General features: G+C 35.1%; 1 protein-coding gene across 1 annotated transcript; it reads left to right on the forward strand.

The window, feature by feature from the left end:
* Positions 1–1,649: 1,649 nt before the first annotated feature.
* On the forward strand, positions 1,650–18,681 carry LOC143247238 (vesicle transport protein GOT1B-like). Its single transcript, XM_076494951.1, has 5 exons — positions 1,650–1,833; positions 6,563–6,654; positions 7,982–8,160; positions 10,754–10,835; positions 18,031–18,681. Exons 1-5 carry the CDS (start codon positions 1,809–1,811, stop codon positions 18,073–18,075), a joined length of 423 nt encoding a protein of 140 aa, XP_076351066.1. The 5' UTR covers positions 1,650–1,808; the 3' UTR covers positions 18,076–18,681.
* Positions 18,682–25,838: the final 7,157 nt, after the last annotated feature.

Consider the following 25,838-nt stretch of genomic DNA (forward strand, 5'->3'; position numbering starts at 1 on the left):
GGTTCCAGTTAAGACGAATTACCGGGCACTTGCCATCACGGTACCACCTGTATTCAATTTTTTTATGTATGCTTCTTCTGTTAAAACCTTTAAAAATGACGCATAATTTTTAAAGAAATCGTTGTTATTTTGAAAAGCGACAGATAATACTTAAAGAAATAGCTGCTATTCTGAACGATGCCAAATAATCTTTAAAGAGATTGTTACTATTTTATAAGTTATGTTTTTGAACTTAAACATTCGATAAAAAGAATGATTCTTGCTGCAGATTTGAGATAAGCAGAATAAAAAAGCTAGAATTCGTAAGTGAACAGAGCGCTGATATAAACAAACAAAACATAATAAAAGTATTTCTTACACAAAAGTAGTTATTAGGTGTAACTTGTAAACAAAGTTTGGTATATTGTTGATGGCTGAGCTTAAGATTCAAGTTTATTGTGATTATCTACTCTATCTTAAGGCGGATGGTAGGTAAATGTTATCAAAGAAAAGTGCTGAATAAATCTGCTTATGTCTTATGGCTAAAATGATTATTCGATTGGCAATCTACGGCGCGTGGATTAGAATCTTATCACAAAACATGCCCTAGCTTTTCAGCTGTGCATGAGCTGCAATGTGAAAGTCAATCCCACCATTCAATTAGAGTAACTCAACTGTTCGTGTTGGCTGGTGTTAACTGGATGCCTTTCGTTTTCTTCGTTTGTGTGTGTGTGTTGTGTTTTTTTAACAGTTGCACAGTATTTCAAGTCTCATTTCTCTTATTTGTTGAATTACAGGTTAAGTTAAAGAAAACGTAACAGAGGAGGGACACTGTACAGTGTGATTTACCTTTGTCCAGTAATTTTTCAAGTAGTACTTGAAATAGTTACGTATAATTACAAACTGTAAATGCCAAAATCAAACTGAGGTACGGAGAAACTAGGGGATTTTAACACTTTACTGTTTCTGATAGGAACACAACAACAAAAAAAGGTAAAAACTGTGACTTCTGGTAACCCTAATCGTGTGTGTTTGAAATGGACAAGAGATAATTAATAAGATATTATTCTTTCTTATTTGACTATATCAATTTATATTAAAACAGGAGACAGTAATTTTTTCTATATTTACGTCTCCTCTACTATTTCCCAGGCATGGCTAGGTGGGTTAAGGCACTCGACTCGTAATCCGAGTATCGCGGGTTCGAATCCCCGTCACACTAAACATGATCGCCCTTTCAGCCATGGGGGCGTTATATTTTGACGGTCAATCCCACTATTCGTTGGTAAAAGAGTAGCTCAAGAATTGGCGGTGGGTGGTGATGATTAGCTGCCCTCCCTTTAGTCTTACACTGCTAAATTAGGGACGGCAAACGCAGATAGCCCTTGTGTAGCTTTGCTCGAAATAAACAAAAACAAAAATAAAAAATTATGCTATTCGCAAAATATTCTAATCTTGAAATTATTATATATTAATATTATATATATATATATATATTGTTTAACATTAAATATATACATTCTTGTTTAACTTATGTCACCTTTATCTTATCACATTTTGAGATTTTAATTTTTCTATTTAAATTATTGTGTTTTACCCGAAGTATTTAATTATAAGATAAAAATTTAGAAATATCATAATTATTGATTACAAGTTAAATATACTTTTAACTTATGAGAGGACGCAACGATAGTAAACATGTCCACACAATAATGTTTTATTTTTAAGATGACGTGGAGATGTTTTGCTGCTTACATCTTTTGCTTTATGTTTACGAGTAAAAGTTAACTCGTATTGAAATAATTAGACTCCAAATATTATTCAAGAAGATGTTTCAAATAACGGATTTCCAAAGTAAGTTGCTTTTTGATGGACAACCTTTTCAGTGTCTAAATATACAGTAGCATATAAATTATATTAGTAACTTAATACTAGCACTGTAGTTTGTAAAAATATATTACTTTTATAGGTGTTTTTAGTAGTAGTAGTGTTAGTATTGTACTGTTTCGCAAGTTCTTGGGAATAATAGTGAAGTTAATTCAAAGAAAATAATATTATTAACAAATAAATAATCGGTTTTTAAAATGAAATAAACTGCCTTGTTAATCCTTACCTTAAAAATATGATTTATAAACCACTTAAAATTCACTTGCTTAGTCTTATTAACAAACAACAGTCGTTGGTCAAAAAATTTAATGACGTAAGTACACTTCTGTATATGTAATATCTCAGCATGCCAGATAATCTCTCGCAAAAGGCCTTATTGGCACTGGATTATTCAGTAAATATAGCAGATGTAGTGTGATTGACGTATTATGACATGCACTACTTTATTTTTTACTTGTAAGTTCTGAGAATGGTATTATTAAAGTAATATTAGGTCTACTAATTTTGTTTTGCTACTGCTATTCAGTATTAGACCAAACAGTAATTAACTAATGACTGATATGTAGAATAGTGTTTGAGGGTTGAGCTATTCAGCCTTGCATTCTACTTTTATACAGTTTAAGCACTTAGACAACTATAGTGGTATTTTAACTAGTCTAGAAAAGAATGGATAAGAGTGAGAAGTTTTTCCAATTTTAAAAGTCTATAGACATAAAGTTAATGTCTGTTCAGTAAGAGTGTTATTCTCAGCTTTTTTATATGCAAAAACGGCTCGTTTGGGTTGAGAAAATATTTAACATAGAAGAGCGAACAACATTTCAACCTTCTTCGGTCATCGTCAGGTTCACAAAGAAAGAGGTAACTGACCGGAAGCTGACCACATGTTTGAAAGGGGTTATGTAACTGAGTGTCGGAATGTAGAGGGCCTTGTTAGATGTTTGAATATATAATTTTATTATTTTAATATAGGTATAAAGGCATTCCTTTATATTGGTTTATTTTGGGTTTAAGTTGTTGTATAAGTAAGGCTTCTTTAATTTTGCGTTTGTTTATGTTTGTTTCTTTATTTAGTATTTGAGTGTTTTCTATGGTTATGTTGTGTTTATTTGACTTGCAGTGTTTGAAAACGTGTGAAGGAGACTTTTTATGTTCTTTGAATCTGGTTTCCATTTTTCTACTTGTTTCTCCAATATAGAAGTCGTGGCAGTTATCACATTGTATTTTGTAAATAATATTGGTGTGGTGTTTGTCAGTGTAGTTTTTACATAGTATAGACCTCAGTTTTGTGCCTGGTTTTTGAATAAATTTGGTATTAACTGGAATGTCACATTTTGTTACTAATTTTTGCCAAATGTTGGTTATTTGTTTGCTGATGTCAGGAATATATGGTATACAGCAGTATATGGTTTCGTGATTTTTTGATTCGTGAGATATATTTGCTTTAGTTGGTTGATTTTGCTTTCTGCCTATGTGTGTGCGTATAATGTTTTTATTGGCATCCAACAGCCAAACTTCCCAGGTAAAATTACAAATTTATATTTTCCAGAAACACCTAAAAACAGCATCTTAAATGATTTTTTCAAAGAATTTTCTCACAAAACCATCAACATAATTTCACAAAACAGAAAACTAAAAAACAACCTTACAAAAAGAGACATTAATTGAATTAAAAACCTAAAACAAGACAAAAACATAAAAATTCTAAAAGCAGATAAAGGTAACGCTATAGTCATAATGAACACGAATGAATACATCCAAAAAGTGAATAACATCCTATCAGACACGAACAAATTTAAACCAATACACACAAATCCAACAAAGACACACGAGACGCAACTGAACAAATTACTATTACAAATGAAAAAAAGCCAACACAGTTTCACAAATACTTTATTCCTACCCACGTAAAACCGACTCACGCACACCGCAAATATACGGCATCCCCAAACCTCATAAACCAGATTGTCCATTACGACCAATAATGTCCACATATGAATCGTTTAATTACAATCTTGGTAAATACATAGCATGGGCATTCTCCAAATATGTAACATCAGTCAGCTCATTCATCAAAGACTCTTTTAATTTCAAGTCTAATCTTAATCAACTTAATCATAGAGCCTTAATGGCCAGTTTCGACGTTATATCCCTCTTTACAGAAGTTCCAACCACTGAAGCCTGCAAGATAGCCTTAGAACTCTATATCCGAGACCCTAACCCAACTATAGAAATTCCCAGTAACCAGTTAGCAACCCTCATAGAATTCACCACGATAAAGACAAACTTCATATTCAATAACCAAAACTATATACAAACAAATGGCCTAAGCATGGGCAACCCAGTATCACCAGTTCTAGCCAATATTTTTATGACACAAGTTGAAACACAAGTAATTAACACAGCATTACATTCACCACTTTTCTGGTACAGATATGTAGATGACACGGTTGCAGGATTCAAATCTACACAACACATACTTAATTTTTTCAATCACATTAACTCTATACATCCCAACATTAACTTCACATGTGAACAGGAAGAAAGCAATCAAATATCATTTCTGAACCTCAAAATTACAAGAACCGACACACAATTCAAAACAGAAATCCACCGAAAAATCACCCATACTGGACTATACATTCCTTGGGACTCAACACATGAAACAAAACAAAAACTCAACATACTAAGAAACCAAATAAACACAGCCATAAAACTATGCTCACCAGATAAAATTAACGATGAATTAGACAAAATAAAACAATACTTCATCAACATCAATAAGTTTCCTCCACAAACCGTAGTAAACATTATACACACACACCTAGACAGAAAGCAAAATCAACCAACTAAAGTAAATATATCTCACGAATCAAAAAACCACAAAACCATATACTGCTGTATACCATATATTCCTGACATCAGCAAACAAATAACCAACATTTGGCAAAAATTAGTAACAAAATGTGACATTCCAGTTAATACCAAATTTATTCAAAAACCAGGCACAAAACTGAGGTCTATACTATGTAAAAACTACACTGACAAACACCACACCAATATTATTTACAAAATACAATGTGATAACTGCCACGACTTCTATATTGGAGAAACAAGTAGAAAAATGGAAACCAGATTCAAAGAACATAAAAAAGTCTCCTTCACACGTTTTCAAACACTGCAAGTCAAATAAACACAACATAACCATAGAAAACACTCAAATACTAAATAAAGAAACAAACATAAACAAACGCAAAATTAAAGAAGCCTTACTTATACAACAACTTAAACCCAAAATAAACCAATATAAAGGAATGCCTTTATACCTATATTAAAATAATAAAATTATATATTCAAACATCTAACACCGCCCTCTACATTCCGACACTCAGTTACACAACCCCTTTCAAACATGTGGTCAGCTTCTAATCAGTTACCTCTTTCTTTGTGAACCTGACGATGACCGAAGAAGGTCGAAACGTTGTTCGCTCTTCTATGTAAAATATTTTCTCAACCCAAACGAGCCGTTTTTGCATATAAATTTCTCAACAAGTGGGTTTCTCGACATCACTGATCATTCTCAGCTTTTTAAAGATTTTAATGAATCTGTTATTCAACACTTAGAATAATCAGAATGTTTAAAAAACAATATTTATTAGAACATTCAAATGTTGAACAGAATTAAGCTTTTAATCTTAAGGTTACAGGCTCAAAACAATGTAAGTGAACCCTTAAACTTTTAATTCAACAATATGATTTGATCCAAGTTGGGGAAAAGAAACCTAACTTTCTAAATTATCAAAAAATCTACTTAATCAAACAACAATTAGAAACTTTTGTGATTAATTATATCCCATTATTTTGAAGCTCTAATCTCAGTTTCAAGTAATATCTAATTCCCCATTTTCAAACATCTGGCACTTCATCTATATTCTCATTTTATACACTTATTTACTGTTATGTGATAAACTTGTAAGTCAACACATGAGAGTTACTGGCTACTGACAAAATGTCTAACTTTTCTACATAGGATGAGAGGTTAGTTTACATATCATCAGAGAAACAACTTTACATAGGAAAATCATTTTACATTACTAAAGCTCCCATGTAATTTTCAATGAATTGAAAAAACTAAACTAAATGATAGAGGGAAAAGGATGTTAATTGTGAACTTGGTATTAACTTAAAGAAGCAAATATACATCACAAGATGTATGTCACTATGTTTTATGAGCAATAATAATAAAAGGAAAATATATACCTGTGATAAAAATTGACTCCAAACTGCAGTGAATGACTGAAGATACAAGGTGATTGAGAGTAGATCTTAAAGTTCACAGATTTCAGTCTGTTTTGAAACACAGATGTTTTGAACAGTGGTCAAATTTTTAATGTAAACAACAACCATACAAAAAAAAATTAAGATTTTTACAAAATTAACAAATAAAATTAATTTATGCAACTTTTAAATATGTTAATAAAGAGTTGTCCTAACCTTCTGACTCTATAAAACTGTAAGAATGTATAGGTTTACCTCTCATAACGGATTTGGTCTTCTCACATAAAGGTTTTTATCATCACAGGAATAAATATTAGTGAGTTAGAATGCTATTGCATGTATTGTTTCTTTTTCTGTTCATTAATTGCTCCAATATAGAACTATGTACACTTTTATAAAATGTATTTATCACCTTCCATAGAAATTGGTATTGGACTGACAGGATTTGGTGTGGCTTTTCTTTTCCTGGGTGTGATATTTATTTTTGATAGAGGACTTCTTGCAGTTGGAAATGTAAGTGAGACTGGTTACATTTATTGACAAAGGTTTTTATTGCAGAATTTAAATGTGGCTTTTTAAAATGGTTTTATGTAATAATCCATGTTGTCATGGGAACTATAAATGCTTGTTTGTCTGCAGACAGAGGCGTTTATTTCTATAAAATCATTTATTACCTACCAAGCAAGACATTCTGTCAATCATTGTTTAACCTCTGTCTTTGTATTAGAATAAATTAGACTGCTAAATAGTGTTTTTTTTCACAAAAAATATGTCCAAAATGATTTAGTGTCATGGTATGCTAGTGATAATCAAATAGTCTTCTAATAAAAACAACTGTTTATGTATAATTTTGATACAACAGTTATATATGTAATAATTTAAGTTATCAGTAGTTATTGGAACTCCATAATTACAGAATTGATAAAACAAAGGTAACTATACACTTAACAAATATTTCATTTATTATCACAGTGATTTTGCCAGTGAAGGTGAAACCATTATATTAATAAATTAAATATTTGTAAAACAAATAGTTGTCTTTATTTTAATCAATTCTATATATATGTATTTCTTAACTGGAACAATCCATGATTTTCATGTTGATGGTTTTTCTCTTCCAAAACATTTACTTTTTTAAATAACAGCAGAAGAGAGACAGTTTGTTAACTCTTCATCTAAAAGTAGTTACTTTATAAGTGTTTTAAAATATTGGTTTTGTTTGTGATGACGAGAAACCCACTTGAAGTAAAAATGTATCTCAGAATGGCTGGTTTGGGTATTAACACTTCTACTAATAAAGCAGAGACAATGTTTTGACCTTTGTTGCAACATGTAAGTTTTTGTACATATCTATCTATCTTACAGCTATAGCAAGTGGATTAATGTGTAAGTCATGTTTAAGAAGTTGTTTTAGTTCTTCAGCCACAGTTATATTGTATTAAAACCTGTTCCTGTTCTGATGTTGTAAACAAATAGCCTTTAATTAAAACTGTACTTATAATTTAACAACTCATTAGTATGAACAGCTATACATAATGATGCAAACTATTTTTCTATGCTGTACATTCTTTGTGAGAAGATGGCCATACTCGTACAGTGTAATGGGAAAATATTAAAACATGCCCATAGAATAAAATTCAGGTTAAAAAAATTTAAACAAGATTTTTATTATTTTGCTAAGTTTTTGAACATAAAATTTTAAAAATAAACAGAGATTCATTATCAAATGACTAAGATTTATTCAGAATTAACTGAGACAAGGAAACTGTTCTAAGGTGTGTGTTTTAATATTGGAAAAGAAGAATCTAATGAACATATATATATATTTTTTTTCCTTCAGATATTATTCATATCAGGACTAGCTTTTGTCATTGGTCTGGAAAGAACATTCTGGTTTTTCTTTCAGCGACATAAGTTAAAAGGATCTGTGGCGTTTTTTGGTGGTCTGTTTCTTGTAATATTTGGTTGGCCTATTATAGGGATGTTATTTGAGACATATGGGTTTATCTTGCTTTTCAGGTTTGTTTATTATGCTCTGTGACTTATTAAGATATTTAGTTATTACAAAAGCAATTTATATTTCGTCAAACTTCAATTAATAAGCCAGAAGACCTAACTTATAGTCTGTATAAGGTAGATGCTACTGTACCTGTGTAAGATAGATACAGTGGAGCGCCGTTAAGCCGCAGTATTTGGGGGGTCGACCTGCTTAACCACGGCTTGAACCTTTGTGACTGAAAAGCCGAAGTCGAAAACAGCTTCGCTGAGGAGCCTCATCCGGGCCATTTCGTGATCATTATATCGGATTATCGAATTAAAAATAATACTTTAATTATTGATCACTCTTTTCACGGATTAACTTTAATGTATGGAGAGGTGTGATTCGGTAACAATGGTGGCCTCCATAAAGCTGACATAGAGAGCGGATAAGGTAGATTAATGGTCGATTTCTATTGTAATATATTTTATTTATTTCCCAAATTGAAGCAAATCCTTTTTAAATATCCCCTTGAAGTTATAAAGCCAGGATTAAATTCATAAGCCACGTTTTACACGTTCTTAAATTAGCGGTGAGCCGCGATAATCCTCGCTCACAAGACTTGCTACAGCGGCTTAAGCGATTTCACGGTTTACTGGTTCTCGGCTTAATGGCGCTCCACTGTATTACCATATTTGTGTAAAGTAAATACTACTGTATCTGTGTAAGATAGATGCTACCGTACATGTGTAAAGTAAATACTAGTGTACCTGTGTAAGGTAGATACTACTGTACCTGTGTAAGGTAAATATTTGGTGGTGAATAACTTCAATATTTTGCTTCATAAGCATGCTCATGCCAGAGAGTATCACCTATGGACTGTATGGGTGAAGAAGAAGGGGATTCCTGCTATGTCTAGAGTGAATGACTCAGTATGGTCTGCTTCTCAAAATAAGGTTTTATGGTAATCCATTGCACTGTTTCTAGTGATGACTTTCCTCTGGACTCTCCATTGTATTGTCGTATTTCTTTCTTTGAGTGGAGTATGGGAGTTTTTGCCACTTTCCAGTTCTAAGTCACTGGGATGGTTGACCATGAAAGTACCCTGCTGAGTGTGTTCTATACAATATCCATTCAGTTACAGTGTAGGTTGCTTGTGTTCTGTGAATGTAAATGACATAAAATCCTCCTGTTTGCTAAAGCCAATACAACAGAGTGAGATGTCAAAATGCATTTTGCACCTTCAGGTGGGAGCTCTCATCCTACCCTTGCATGGATGTTGGTACTCCGTGATGAAGTTCTGGATTAGAATGAACCAATCAACATAAGTACTCATGGGTTTGGGTTGTCTATCTTTCTTCTTCAATTTCCTCCATCTGTGTTTTGGTACACATCAGTGGTACATGGGATTGTTACAGTTTTATCCTTGTCTGTCTATTGTTCTCTTCTTATGAGGATGCTGTTTCCATTTGGACAGTCTAGGCCAGTGCCATAGTTATAGAAGCCAATTCCATGAGATAGATATCTTTTCAATACTCATTGTTGTTATCCCAGATTAATAGCCCAGAGCTAATCCTCATGTCATACCATGGAACCAGAGTGGTTCCTAAACCATGATCCTTGTGTTTGAGGTGAAGGCAGTACAATTCTCATCCTACCCTTGTACAATTGTTGGTGCCCTGGGAGGAGCTTTTGGACATAGTTGATTTATCAAGTACAGTCTGTAGCACCATTGCCAGTATACAACCAGGGGCACATTCTTATTTACCCACCTTTCTTATTGTAGGACTGAGTTCCAATATCTTTCTGTGGTTAGGATCACATTCTCTACCAATCAGTTGTGCTCCTCTCTTTTTAACACCCTTATATCCTACACATTCCACAAGTGAACAAAAAAGTATATCTGGCTCAGAAGTGGTGCAGTTCCCCTCTTCTGATCTTTAGATCTGGATCTCTCATTTTCAAGGGTGTTCTTCAAACACTTTTAGGGTTGTTTTTTTTTGTCATCCGCTCACACCGGTCCCTCCTCCTCACTGTGGGATTCTAGCTAATTTTGTGAGAGGAGGTAAGTTATATATTGGAGTTATAATTTTCTTGTATTGACACATCTCATGAACATGTCATACTCCTATTGGTTAGGATGTGATGCATGATGATTTGCATGAGAGACATGTTGGAATCTTGTAACTTCAACAAGGGGAACAGAAGCTTGTGGCATGCATAAATAAAACATGCACATGTAGAGGGCAGCAATGAATGGAAGTAACTAATCTTGTGAAAGGAGGTAAGTACCTATCAGAATAACATATTCAGTATAGGAGAATTAATGTATTTCCTTTTACCTCTAGATGTTGTTTAGAGTTTTTGTTCCATGATGTCACAAAATGTTACTCACTTGGTACAAAACTTGTACAGAAACATTCAGTTCACTTAGAATAAGAAGAAAAAGAAACACTATGACTCCACATAAATATACATGATATATATAGTTTATCACGAATAGTTATGTTTTGCTTAGATGGAGTTATCATTTTGAGAATAAAATCATATTTAATGCAACTTCAAATATTTCTAAGTTAAAGAACAAAAGCTTATAAAACATTGGTCATTATGTTATTGTCTTTTTTATGTTAGGGGGTTCTTTCCAGTAGTAATAAACTTCTTACGAAGAATTCCTGTTGTGGGAACTTTACTGTATCTACCATTCATCAATAAGGTATGTTTAAGTTGTGCTTTACATTTTGTTGTTAGTACACTGTCATCAGATCATGTCAAATATGTAACATCTGTAGACCATCTTTGTTTTTAACACACAGAACATTTCACTTTTTTTTTAACTGTAAGGTTTCTACAAGCATCAGTCATTGGGTTTGACTTTATGAAAATTAAGATGACAGATTTTTTTATTGGTTAAGATATAGAATATTTTGGGATTTTATAAACAATTTTCTCAGCCTATATAACATTACTATAGTAATAAGCATATTAGAATTTGCTTGGATAAGGTTTTATTCTCTTGTCATAGATTGTACATTAGATGGTAGTTATTCACTTTACTCTTGATGTCACTGTTGTCTATATTGGGGATTGATAGAGGCCTTTTAATCATTTCACTGGTGTCTAATTCTGTACAGGTTTCTAAGAAGATTGAAAGCAAATACAATAACTATTTTGTTTTTTTGTAGTTGAAACTAAATTTTGAATTAATTAAAAGAAAATAAAGCAGACAATAGATGGAAATTTCACCCTGTGAACATATAAGTCAAAGGAAATTATAAATGTTTCATAAGATATATCATGAGTATTTGTTAGCTTTGAGAACAGACATCAAGTGTATTTAATTATTAGTGGTTGGACATGGCTTAGTTGTTAGCATCCAGGCTGTTGCTACAAGGGTTTATGATTCCTATTGCTTCATTGTAAAAGAAATAAATAATAAATCATACACCACATGTTGGAGCTATGATTCCATTATAAATATGATGAAATTCCACTGCTTTACAACACAAATCCAAAGGCTGGCAGTAGGTAAAGCTAACTAGCTGCTCTCTCTCTGGTTTGTTACTTAAAAATTAGGGATGGCTCAAACAGATAGCCCTTGGGTAGCTTTATAAAAATATTCAAATAAAGATAAGTAATTGTTGATTTTATAAACCAGCGTAAAGAAACTACTAGCTTTTGAAACAGACATTAAATGTTTATGTCAAGTTTTAAAACATTGTCAGGGATAATTGTTAGTTTTATAAACCAACACTAGTGGTAACTTATAAGTTTTAAAATAGATCCAGTTTCTTTTATTTGGTTATTAGGCCAACATGAAGAGTAATTATTAGTTTTATAAGTCACCACCAAGGGTAATTTTTAGGATTTAACATGGATATCAAAGATAACTTTTATGTTTTTAATGAAAACAAGTTGTTTTTAGATATCAGGGCAAAGAAAGTTTTTATTGCTAAATGAAACACATTTTTCCAAATGAATAAAAAAACTTGTTTATTGTTTGTAGGCCTCACACTATAACATTCTGACTTACAGAACTTGTTTAATGTTTGTAGGTCTCACGCTATAGCACAGTAAGTAACAGAACATGTTTAATATTTGTAGGTCTCACACTATTACATACAAAGTGACAGAACTTGTTTATTGTTTGTAGGTCTCACACTATAACATACTAAATAACAGAACTTGTTTAATGTTTGTAGGTCTCACACTATACCCCTTGGTGTGGATTTCTGTATGTGGTGAGGGACCTCCCAGGGAAGGTTCTGTTCTGTCTGGTTACCTTCTCTCGGATCTAAACATCCACCCACATGTTTTCCATGCGTGGCGACAAATGTCATGTCAACAAATACCCTCGTTTTGACATTTGCATCATCATGTGCACCTGCCACCATCAAGGCAGGTTATCTGATTTGCAGGGTATGGCCGTACATTCCAAACCCTTTCCGATGTTTCCAATGTCAGAGATTTGGCCACTCAAAGACATCATGTCATGGTTCCCTGACATGTGCTCGTTGTGGTGGCAAGGGCCACAATGCCTATGAATGTGACATGGACCCACATTGCATCAACTGCAATGGTTCTCACCCTTCCTACTTTCGTTCTTGTCCAAAATGGTTGGAGGAAAGAGAGGTGCAGCATTTGAAAACGACTCATAACATTAGTTATCCTGAGGCTGGGAAATTGCTGCCCCCACTCCATTTTGGACATATGCTGTTGCACTTCGTTCCACAACAACAGTGGGAGCGCAGACAGATCTCTCTGTGCCTTCAAGAGAATCATTTTCAAAACAAATGAAAAGCCTTTTGATCTCCATGGTTAAAAAGGTTGATGAATCGACTTCCACACCCATCTCTGTTCCTCCTATACATTCCAAGAAACCTCAAGAACCACATCCTTCAGTTTCAAATACAGGCATTTCTTCTGATACATCTTTTTATCCCACCCCAAGAGACATATCATCAATCAGACCTTGATGCTCTCGTTGAACAATTGCCATCTCCATTTCTAATCCTAGGGGATTTTAATGGACATCATCCCCTCTGGGGAAGTGCTATTATTGATGGGAGGGGCCGATCTGTAGAGCGGATGCTCTCTGATCACAATCTTTCTCTTTTCAATACTGGTTCTTCCACTTACTTTCATGCACCTAGTCAGTCCTTTACCGCTATTGATCTCTCAGTTTGCTCCCCTTCATTATTCTCCCATTTTTCATGGAGGGTTGACAGTAATCCACTAGGCAGTGATCATTTTCCGATCCTTTTGAGAGAGACTGGCCGTGGTCGATGCCACCCTACCTGCACGCCCCGGTGGAAGCTGGATCAGGCAGACTGGTCCACTTTCACTGCTCTCGCAGAACTTGATCCTGCCATCGTAAATCAGCCATCAATAGATGACTGTGTAGCAGCGGTAACTGACTGTATTACACATGCAGCTGCTCAGTGTATTCCTAAAATCTCAACATGTTTTCCACGATATCCTCGTCCGTGGTGGAATCCTGCTTGCCACTTAGCATGGAAGGCTCAAAAAATGGGCCTGGGATACTTTTCATAGATATCCCACACTTTCAAACCACGTCGCTTTCCAACGGGCCCGTGCACATGCTAGGTGGGTAAGATGTCAAAGCCAGAAGGAATCTTGGATTAAGTTCACAACTAGCATATCTTCTACCACCAGTTCCAAGGTCATATGGGACACGATTTGGAAGGTCAGTGGGCACTACAATTCTGTCTCCCTCTCGATCTTGCTCTCTGATGGTCAGGAGGTGGCTGATGTCCGGAGCATCGCTGATATTCTAGGTGAAAGCTTTTGCTGGGTATCTAGCACTTTTGCTTGTTCCTACCCCTTCTTGGCCATCAAGACTCGGGCAGAGCAATCACCTCTTACCTTTCGAACTGACTGCCTCTTTGACTATAATTGTCCCTTTACACTGGTGGAACTGAAAATGGCCCTTCATCGGTCTGGCAGTACATCTGTTGGACCTGATAATGTACACTATGACATGCTGCACCATCTATCTCCTGCTTCTCTTGATGTCCTTCTAATTGTCTTTAATTTGATCTGGCAGGAGAGTGTTTTTCCTAATGCCTGGAGCCAGGCTATTATTTTACCTTTCTCTAAGCCAGGTAAAGATTCCAAGATTCCTTCAAACTACTGTCCAATTACTTTAATGAGCTGTCTCTGTAAGACCTTAGAAAGGATGGGTAAAGCTCGTCTTGTTTGGTTCCTCGAATCAAACAACCTCCTCTCGCCCACCCAGTGTGAGTTTCGACGACAGCACTCCACCATGGAACACCTAAGTTGACTTGAAACATCAATCGGAGAAGCCTTTCTCAAATGCCAACATCTTGTATCAATATTCTTTGACATTGAGAAGGCTTATGACACAACATGGAGGTATGGCATTTTGTGAGACCTCCATACATATGGGTTACATGGCCATTTACCCATGTTTATTAAATAATTTTTAATGGACAAGAGATTCCAAGTTCGTGTGGGTTTGACACTTTCCCGTTCTTTTGTACAGGAACTTGGAGTCCCTCAGGGCTGTGTATAGAGTGTTGCACTCTTCAGTATAAAGATAAATGCCATCGCTGAACAACTCCCTCTCACTGTTGTGAATGGGCTGTATGTCGATGACTTTTACATCTCATATCAGTCGTCGAACATGAGATATATTGAGCTGCAACTACAAACTGCCCTGAATCGTGTACTGAAGTGGACTATGGCAAACGTCTTTAATTTTTCTCTCTCTAAAACCGTTTGCATGCACTTTTGCCGTCAACTGGGTATTCACCCTGATCCTGAACTTCATATCAGTGATGTTTCTCTGCCAGTGGTCCCTGAGACCAAGTTCTTGGGGCTTATCTTTGACCGTAAGCTGACCTTTATGCCACACTTAAAGCAGTTACGGGTCAAATGCACAAGAGCACTGAACATCCTCCGTGTCCTCTCTACTGCCAGTTGGGGAGCAGATATGTTAAAGGTGTATCGTGCTCTTATTCGATCAAAACTCGACTGCGGATCAATGGTCTATGGCTTTGCCAGACCCTCGGTCTTAAAGATGCTGGACCCCATTCATCACCGAGGACTTCGACTCTGCACTGGGGCTTTCCGCACCTCTTCTGTTCAAAGCTTATACGTTGAATCTCATGAACCTTCTCTGCACCTTCATCTTTTGCAACTATCTTTGTTCCTTACCAAAGCATCCCACCTGGGGATGTGTTTTCCTTCCTCAGTGGGCCGTACTTTTTCAGAACAGACGATCTGCCATTGCTCCTTTTGGCCTTCGCATCCAGGCGCAAGTGGATGAATTGGGTCTGTCCTTGGATAACATTGCAGAATCCACAGGTCAGCCCATCCCTCCATGGCTTATTACAGCCCCCAAATGTGACCTTTCTTTCAGTCATCTGAAAAAGGCAGATACTCCAGATTGGAAGTTTGATCTTTTATTTAATGAACATCTTACAAACAGTCATTCCATTTCAATTTATACAGATGGTTCCAAATCAGGTAATTCAGTGGGCTCTGCCATGGTTTGCTGCGGTTTGGTGGTTGCGTGCAGAATCCCCTCTACAGCTTCTGTGTTCACTGCTGAACTGTACGCCATATCTCTTGCCCTGGATCATATTGAAGCTGAGCAGTACTCCAACTGCACTATTTATACTGACTTGCTTAGTTCTCTACTGGCCCTGGAATTGCTACACGTTGGCTCACACCCTTTTCTCGCTGATATTCAAAACCAACTGGCCCATTTCTCATTAACATCTACTTCTATCCAGTTTTTGTGGATATCAGGCCATGTTGGTATTCGTGGGAATGAGCATGCAGACACGGCAGCTAAATCTATCTGCTCAGGCACTATCACTACTGTGCCTATTCCGTACATGGACTATGGTCCTGTATTCAAGGCTCGGCTCCATGCCAGCTGGCAGTCCACTTGGAGTGAGCAATGGAGAACAAGCTTTTTCAAATAAAACCTTATATTGGGATTTGGCCATCTAGCTTCCATAAAGTTCGGAAGGAGGAACTTGTTCTCACTAGGCTACGCATTGGTCACAGTTTTTTAACTCGTCATTTTCTTTTATGTGTAACTGTTGCACCAGTGTGTAGTTTGTGTAACACTCAAATCACTGTAAGCCACATTTTACTTTCTTGCCATCGTTACGACTCTCAACGACGACACTATTTTAAACATGTTTTTTCCCAGGGTTTATCTGTAATATTGGACTGTGTTATTGGTGATGGTGACACTGTCCACCTTGATAACGTTTTTAGTTTTTTAATGGCCATTAATCTTATTTAAGTGTTTAAATTACACCTTTTAATTACCTCATTACACCTTTTTAATTGTGGTTCCCTTTTCAGAGTCTCAATCTCTCTAGTTCAATTTGAAATTGGAAAATGGTCAGAACATTAAATAACTCAACACCAGGACTGGAAAGGCCAACTTCAGGTGACTAACGCTGCTGTTTGGATTATCCCTTTGAACTACCCGTTAGTCGTCCTGGCGAATTGTTATTCCAATTTTGCTGCATGTCTTTTAAACTTTTATTACTTTACCCTTTGGTACTGGCCATAATGACACATAACCCAGAACCAGGACTGGAAAGACCAACGTCAGGTGAGTGACAGTGGTTCTGGTACTTGCCTGTTAGTCTTCCTGGTGGGTTGTGTTCATAACCATTTTGTTACAGGAAGTTTTTTACAACTTTATAGACTGGATGTCAACATCGGTTTTATGCAATTTTCTGTTTTTAAATGCTGTTTTGTTTTTACCTTCGTTTACTTTTACAAATTTTACTACATTTACTTTACTTTTATCTTTTTATTGGACATTTGGCTACTCATTATTACGATTTTGCTATGCGTCTTTTAAAACTTTTATTCTTTTACATTTTGATAATAGCTGCTATGACACATAACCCGGAACCAGGACTGGAAAGGCCAACTTCAGGTGATTGACGGTGGTTCTTGAACTTACCTGTTAATCTTCCTGGCGGGTTATGATCATTACTATTTTGCTAGAGTAAATATTTTACAACTTTGAAGACTGGATGTCACCATTGGTTTTTACACCATTTTCTGTTTTAATTGCTGTTTTGTTTTTACCTTCATTTATTTTTACAAATTTTACTCCATTTACTTGACTTTATCTTTTTACTGGACATTTGGCTACTCATTGTTACAATTTTGCTGTGTATCTTTTTAAACTTCTATTCTTTTACATTTTGATAATGACTGCTATGACACATAACCCGGAACCAGGACTGGAAATGCCAACTTCAGGTGACTGATGGTGGTTTTTGTACTTATCTGTTAGTTTTCCTGGCGGGTTATGATCATTACCATTTTGCTAGAGAAAGTCCTTTACAACTTCTCTTATTCTGCCTTCTCTCTTAACATTGTAGACTAGGTGTCAACATTGATTTTATGCTTTTTCTGTTTTTCAATGATGTTTTGTTTTACCTTCATTTCCTTTTATGTATTTTACTACATTTAATTTATTTTTACCTTTTTACTGGACGTTTGGCTTAGATAGCCTAGCTGCTTTGTGCCATAAAACACTAAATCAATCAACTCACACTATAACATACCAAGTAACAGAAGTTGTTTAATGTTTGTAGGTCTCACATTATAGCACACTAAGTAACAGAACTTGTTGAATGTTTGTTGATTATGCAATATGTTAATGTGACTTATTTTACAATAGAGAGAAGCTGAAGACATCAGCTGATAATGTTAAATTTGAAATTTTGACTTCCTTCTAGAATAAAGTATATGTAATCAAAATATTAATATTTTAACTTTAGAACTAAGTTTGTTATCTTTCAAAAATACTTAGAAATGGAATTGTAATGATAATTAATATAAAAGTAAGTTATTACTAAAAGAGTGTTTGAAATGTTTAGGTTGTGGACAGCATAGGAAATGATCCCACCAGTTCAATGGTATGAAAATAATTGTAGTTATTGAAGAAAACTGCACTTTTCTAAAACCAACCAACATCCAGGCAAGATTGGTCACATGCAATTGTAATACAGAATAATAAATGAAATGTGACATTCAGAATACCCTATTGGGATAGAGCACTCAATTAAGAAATAATGTGAATTTTATGGTTTTTATCTCTTTGCCAAAATAACATATATTTATTTTATATGCATGTTTATGTATATTTAATGAGAATTCACACGCTGTGGCCTTTCAGAACGTCTTGTAATTTACAGGGATATTTTTACAGTTTCAGAAAAACTGTGTATCTGTACTTTTTTTTGTTTTAATAAATTGTAAAGATTAATGAAATATATTTTTATAATTCCATTATTCTTATGATATGAATTATTTGAAATTGTCAACAGTTTTATCCTTCAAGCAATAAATCAGCATTATAAAGTTTAAGCTGAAATTTATACAAGTAATAATTTTTATCCTTATAAAAAAATACAAATATATGAACAGAGTTAAGAAATATATGTAATTAGTGTACTGTGCTTTTACAATATGTATAGAAACATTTGTAAATACCTCTGTAACTATCATTAAAATCTTTTTATGGTGATCCTCATTCTGTTCAGTGTAATAACTTTCACATGCCCATTATTGAATATTATAATAACTATGCAAGTAATATGTCTTTAGGAAATTGGTTTTACAGTTGATGTAATTTTGTACTCTTGTCATAGAAGCTGTAAGTATGCAAATGACATGTATATAGTATAGGTACATTACTCTGAGAAAAACATTTTGTAAGTGGAAGAACATAATTCATTTTAAGAAAGTTGAACCTTTTTACTGTATGTTTGTAAACATGTCTCTTCCAAAATCCTATTTTGTTTCAAAAAATAGTGAAGATAATTTTATTAACTTAACATCAGAGATTTTCCTTGTAAATTATTCCAGATATTCTTCTAACATACTTTGTTATGGTTCTTGACCCGCAAACTGAGGGTCGCGGGTTTGAATCCCTGTGTCACCAAACATTCTCTCTCTTTCAGCTGTTAGAGTGTTATAATGTGATGGTCAATCCTACTGTTCATTTGTAAAAGAACAGCCAAGAATTGGAGGGGTGATGGTGATGAGTAGCTGCATTTCCTTTAGTCTTTTACTGCTAAATTAGGGACAGCTAGTTCAGATAGCCCTGGTGTAGCTTTGCACAAAATTCAAAATAAAACAAACCAAATACCCAAGTAATAGTTTTTAGTTATTAGTAAAAATATGTAAATACACAATACTATACAATGTAATTTATAATAAAGGTTAAATCCACCCAGTGTGGATTAACACTCCTTCGAAAAGTGGGGCCTAATAGGCCCCAGAGCAACTTGAAAGGTTATTAATATTAGGCTAATAATTTTGTATTTAAATGAAATTGCCATTTGATTTAATGAAATGGCCTAATAGGCCCCACTTTTTGTAGGAGTGTTAATGAAACCACTGTGCTAAATCTGTGTATATATATTGTCTTAAGATAAGATTGTGTGAGGTACAACTCGGAAGAAGTTTCCATAAAATCTAAGATTCAGGACCATTAACCACAAAATAAGTCAAACATTGATAGGAAAGAAAAAATACAAATAAAAAAATCTATAATATATATATATATAATAAACTTATCTGATTGACCTTTAGCTTTACTTTGTAATTTTACTAGCTGCTAAATGAGCTTTTAAAACATATCTACAGATAAGGAAGACAGCAGGTTTTATGTTATACTATATAGATGTCCACAATTCTGAACTCAACAATTTGTACAAATATCTGTGTTAACTCTTGACATATCCCATGAAGGCAGATGACACAGCCTCAAAGGTAAAGTGTAATAAGCAAGTAAAAACCTTTTGGTTATATCTTCTTTACAGCTATGTCTCACAAACATTCACTTCAATGAGGTATATTCTATACTAGTTATGAAAGGTTATGTTTGTAGCTATTATATGTACAGGTTGTTATAAGATGTATACTGACATATATATGTATATATATTCTTTATATCTTTACATACAATATTATTTTGGAATAAGCTTACAAATACAAATTGTAACTCAAATTTTGTGAAAGTAAGAAAATGGTAATTTTGTATGATGGTTTTAAATACAGTTTGACATCAATTATCTAATGGGTGACCAGCAGTTTCTCACTACAGAGAGAGTAGTTTATTGCAAGATTCATGGTATGAGAATGTTTTAATGTTATCAGAAACTCCAAAATAGATCTTCAAGTAAGGAGTGAGTCTTCCTACTTATACAATCTCTCAGTGTTAGTGACAGATCAAAAACATGATGGAAAAATATAACTATCAACTTACATATAGAAATATGTTAATTTTGTCTTTAACTAAATCTGACATATCTAGTGCTGACAAGGCTTTTCATTCAGTATTAGGGCTCATCTGTTTATTAGTTAGCTAGTTGGCATTTTGTAGTTAATATAACATTGACATATACAATGTTTGTGAAAACCTTAAAATATTTTATGGAATCTAAATCAGGGCATTATTCAGACCAATCTGTGTATAACATTGTCATAGTGTCTGAGGAGATTTGAAAATGTTTTATGGAATCTGAATCAGGGCATTGTGTGGACCAGTCCACGTGAAACAGTAAGTCTAATATAACACCTGTTTCCAGTATGTCAAAACTGATTATCCCTACTGACGGTAACTTTCAACATTCTTACTTTGCATCAGTCATCATCTTGGTTCTTTCTCGAGGTAGTTTTCATTAGATCGCACAGTGGCAGCTACAGAACTAATATCAATCAACATGTTTTAAAGCTTCCAATCAATGAAATTATTGACTCATGGAATGGTTTTTTTTTAAATAATGTGCTTTTATCTTCATTTTGGAGGATTGGTACCCTCATTTCAGGATACCATTTTTTTGGCTTATTAGAAATACAGGCTAAAAGGTAATGTCTTAAGTTTTCCACATTTAAAATAATTTCTCTTACCTTTCATCATTTGGAGGTAATTTATGGCAATGTGTCCTTTTTCAGTTGAAATTAAAATACCTTTTGTAGTATGGCTGATTTCATCCATGCCTCCTGGTGGATCAGAAGTAAGTTTCAGGAATTGCAGTGCTGAAACCTTGCTTTTGATATCCAAGGTTGACAGATAACCTCTCATGAAGCTTTGTGTTTAACAAACAAGCACTGTCTGTCTTTTTGATCAAAGTTTAATTTGATATTTCTTTCTGCTTATTGTTCTCTCCACTGTGTGATTATTTACAAGAAATTTTTGAACTTGCTTTACAAAACTCAACTAAGTGATTAATTGATTCTTAGTAACAAACAAACTGACTACTGAAAATCAATAATCAATCATTGCAGCCTATCTTGAGTTTTTGGAAAAGGTAGAACCAGAATCAATATCCTGTAAACTTGCTTGCACAATGGGTTGATTGGAGAGGTATTGATTCTTGGTGGAAACTCCAAGTACTTTCCGTCAGATTTCAAAATATCTATATTGTTTCAGAATCTTACCATGAACAGGTTCTCTGAAGTATAGATTAAACTAAAAAGAAAGAAGGAAGGATTGACAGCCAAGGAATTACCAGGATATATAGAAGTATTTAATGCCACCTTTCATTTCTTATATTTTCAACCACAACAGAGAGGCCACAGTCAAATCTGACATAGTGACTAGTGGATGGGCATGCTCAAGGTTTGAATCAAACAATGATATGTGATGTTGTATCCCTTTATTTGTGGGGAGTATAGAACAGTGAAATTAATTGGTCCCCCTCCCCTAATATATTAGAAATGCCTATCCCTGATGTGGCCGTTTAACCCATGAATCATTTAACTTGGTGTTGATGTTAAAATACTAAATAAAATGAAAAGTTGCACACTTTTTATAATTATTTTATTTCACATGAAAAATCCCCTTCCTACACAAACGTATGTCAAATAATGGCTAACTGTTTTCTAACGAAGATCACACAGAATTTCCCAAAAACCAAATTCCAACCACCAACCAATGTACACACAGTTTTACTTATTATCTCCTCCCCTTTTGTGGGGCACAGCATTGCCAGGTGGTTAAGGCACTTAACTCATAATCTGAGGTTTACAGGTTCAAATCTATGTCACACCAAACATACTTGCCCTTTCAGCTGTGGGGGTTTATAATGTGACGGTCAATCCCACTGTTGGTAAAAGAGTAGCCCAAGAATTAGCAGTGGTTGGTGATGACTAGCTACCTTCTCTCTAATCTTACACTGCTAAATTAAGGACAGCTAGGGCATATAGCCCTCGAGTAGCTTTGAGTAAAACTCAAAACAAACCAAATCAATCAAAGGTACATCCATTTTTTAAAATTAAGTTATGGCTAACATATATCAAATTGGTGTGTTTAACAAAATGGGAAATAGGTAGACAAAATAAATAAAGAGTATGAAAGTGAGTTGAGGGTATACAAACAGGACAGATAGCATGTAATGCATCATTATGCTCCTATAGAAATATGAGATGGATGGACATTTGTAATAAAGAGTGATTGATTAAGGATTATAACATTGATCAAATTTAATTTACTGATGTGTGTGGATCTGATTCTGCTATGACAGAACTTCATCAGTTAAAATAATTTTCAAAAAGCACCTTACCAACATTTTCCTATTTATTTTACTTTGTTGAAGTAGAATAATTTTTATCCAACAATAAGTTTCTAATTCACAATGTTATTATCTTTACAAACAATGTGTTTCAATTAGCTCTGTGATAAATTATCTTATTAACAATGTGATTTCCTTAACTCTGTAACATATTATCTTCACTAACAATATACTTTCATTAGCTTCTTTAACATATTACCTTCACTAACAATGTTCTTTCATTAGCTTCTGTAACATATTATCTTCACTGACAATGTTCTTTCATTAGCTTCTGTAACATATTATCTGGCCCAGCATGGCCAAGCGTGTTAAGGCGTGCAACTCATAACCTGAGGGTTGCGGGTTCGCATCTCCGTTGGGCCAAACATGCTCAGCCTTTCAGCCGTGGGGGTGTTATAGGGTGATGGTCAATCCCACTATTTGCAGGTAAAAGAGTAGCCCAAGAGGTGATGGTGGGTGGTGAGGACTAGCTGCTTTCCCTCTGGTCTTACACTAGTAAATTAGGGACGGCTAGCACAGATAGCCCTCAAGTAGCTTTGTGCAACATTCAGAAACAAACAAACATTATCTTCACTAACAACGTACTTTTATTAGCTTCTGTAACATATCTTCACTAAAAATATTTTTTCATTAGCTTATGTAACATATTATCTTCATTAACAATGTTCTTTCATTTGCTTCTTTAACATTATCTTCATTAACAATGTTCTTTCATTTGCTTCTTTAACATATTATCTTCACTAACAATGTACTTTCATGAGCTTCTGTAATATCTTCACTAACAATGTCCTTTCATTAGCTACTGTAACATATTATCTTCACTAACAATATACTTTCATGAGCTTCTGTAACATATCTTCACTAACAATGTTATTTCATTAGCTTCTGTAACATATTATCTTCACTAACAATGTTCTTTCATTTGCTTCTTTAACATATTTTCACTAACAATGTTCTTTCATTTGCTTCTTTAACATATTATCTTCACTAACAATATACTTTCATGAGCTTCTGTAATATCTTCACTAACAATGTCCTTTCATTAGCTACTGTAACATATTATCTTCACTAACAATATACTTTCATGAGCTTCTGTAACATATCTTCACTAACAATGTTATTTCGTTAGCTTCTGTAACATATTATCTTCACTAACAATGTTATTTCGTTAGCTTCTGTAACATATTATCTTCACTAACAATGTACTTTCATTAGCTTCTGTAGCGTATTATCTTCATTAACAATGTGCTTTCATTACCTTATGTAACATATTATTTTCATTAACAATGTGCTTTCATTACCTTATGTAACATATTATCTTCATTAACAATGTACTTTTACTAGCTTGCCCCTCGGTGCGGATTCCTGTGCGTGGTGAGGGGACCTCCCAGGAAAGGTTTTGTTCTTTCAGGTTATCTCCTGTGTGATCTAAACATCCACCCACGTGTTTGCCATGCGTGGTAACCCGTGAAGGGGAGGAGAGGATCCTGTTGGTTGAGGGATCCAACCCTAACACACCACTTTGGCCTTGAATTCCTGTAGACGGGCGGCCTTGGGGTAGCCCCCTTGGGTCAATCTGCTGGTCCACTTGGGCTAGGGTTAACCAAGTACCAGTGTTGGAAGTTCTCAACGGGTGTTGTGGACATTGTATCTAATGCTGATGTTTGGGTATAGTGCTCACGAAACCCTGGCGTTGCTGCAGTGTCCTTGTTTGACATTGTAGTGCGTCTTCCCGTAGGGCTCCATGGTGGGTGGGGTCAGTGATCACCGAAATTTCCCTTTCTTTATTATGGATACTCCAATTAAAAATCTTAATACAATAGTGAAAATACAGTCTATAGGTAAACGACCACGTCTTGAAGATTCTGAGCAGCGATCCTCACCATCCGTACCACCTGTTGTACCTCATTTTCTTATATTTCACTCACTTTCAGACAAACCTTTAGGGCAAATGTCTCCATTTTTCATTCAGAAGGGACTTGCTGGCTCTCCAAAGTCAGTAAAAAAGCTTCAATCTGGTGACATATTGGTGGAAACATCCACATCTCAACACAATGAGCTTCTGTTGCATTCAAAGGCAATTAGGGATATATCTATAGAGGTTACACCTCATGCTACTCTGAATTCATCACGAGGAGTTATTGTTGAGAGGGATTTGAAGAACATCCAAGAGTCGGATATTCTCGCTGGTCTCTCCACTCAAGGAGTTTCTGCAGTGAGGTGCATCTCCACTCGCAAAGATGGAGTTACACTGTCGACATATATCCTCGTTTTGGCATTTACATCACCACGTGCACCTGCCACCATCAAGGCAGGTTATCTAATTTGCAGGGTACGGCCGTATAATTCCAAACCCTCTTAGATGTTTCTAATGTCAGTGGTTCAGTCACTCGAAGACGTTATGTCGTGGTTTCTTGATGTGTGCTCGTTGGAGTGGCAAGGACCATGATGCCTGTGAGTGTGAAACAGACCCTCATTGCATCAATTACAATGGCTCTCACCCATCCTACTTTTGTTCTTGCTCTAAATTGTTGGAAGAGAAAGAGGTGCAGCGTTTGAAAACGATTAACATTACCTATCCTGAGGCTCGAAAGTTGCTGTCCACTTCATCTCGGATGTATGCTGCTGCTCTTCGTTCCACAGCTACTGTTGGTGTGCAGACAGATCTCTCTGTGCCTCCTAAAGAATCATTCTCCAAACAACTGAAAAGTCTTTTGACCTCCACGGTTAAAAAAGTTGATGAATCAACTTCGACATCTATCTCTGTCCCTGATATACATTCCACCAAACCCCAAGATCCACATTCTTTGGTTCCAGGTATAGACTCTTCCTCGAATCCATCTTCCTCTCTCACCCCAAGATGCAAAATAATCATTCCTTCAGTCATCAGTCTCTGGAATCCCCTTCCAACAGCAAAGACCTGCCCAATCGACCCAGGGCTGGTTGATCAGCATGTGCCCACCCTGTCTTTGCCACTCGACACACCCTTGGAGGCCGTAGCCATCCGTGTTTCCTTGGGTCATACATCACTGTTTGTTCTCTCTATCTGTTTCCTGGAAAGACATATAATCAATCAGACCTTGATGCTCTCATTGAACAGTTGT

Source organism: Tachypleus tridentatus, chromosome 3 (genome assembly GCF_004210375.1).
Source record: "Tachypleus tridentatus isolate NWPU-2018 chromosome 3, ASM421037v1, whole genome shotgun sequence".
NCBI classification, from domain to species: Eukaryota; Metazoa; Arthropoda; class Merostomata; order Xiphosura; family Limulidae; genus Tachypleus; species Tachypleus tridentatus.

What these genes read in the sequence shown, in the direction of transcription:
- LOC143247238 (XM_076494951.1), top strand. Translation starts at nt 1,809, where the DNA reads ATGTTTCAAATAACGGATTTCCAAA. An exon ending in GACTTCTTGCAGTTGGAAAT is followed by an intron (nt 6,655 to 7,981) that starts GTAAGTGAGACT and finishes TTTTTCCTTCAG; the next exon opens with ATATTATTCATATCAGGACT. An exon ending in ATCTACCATTCATCAATAAG is followed by an intron (nt 10,836 to 18,030) that starts GTATGTTTAAGT and finishes TGAAATGTTTAG; the next exon opens with GTTGTGGACAGCATAGGAAA.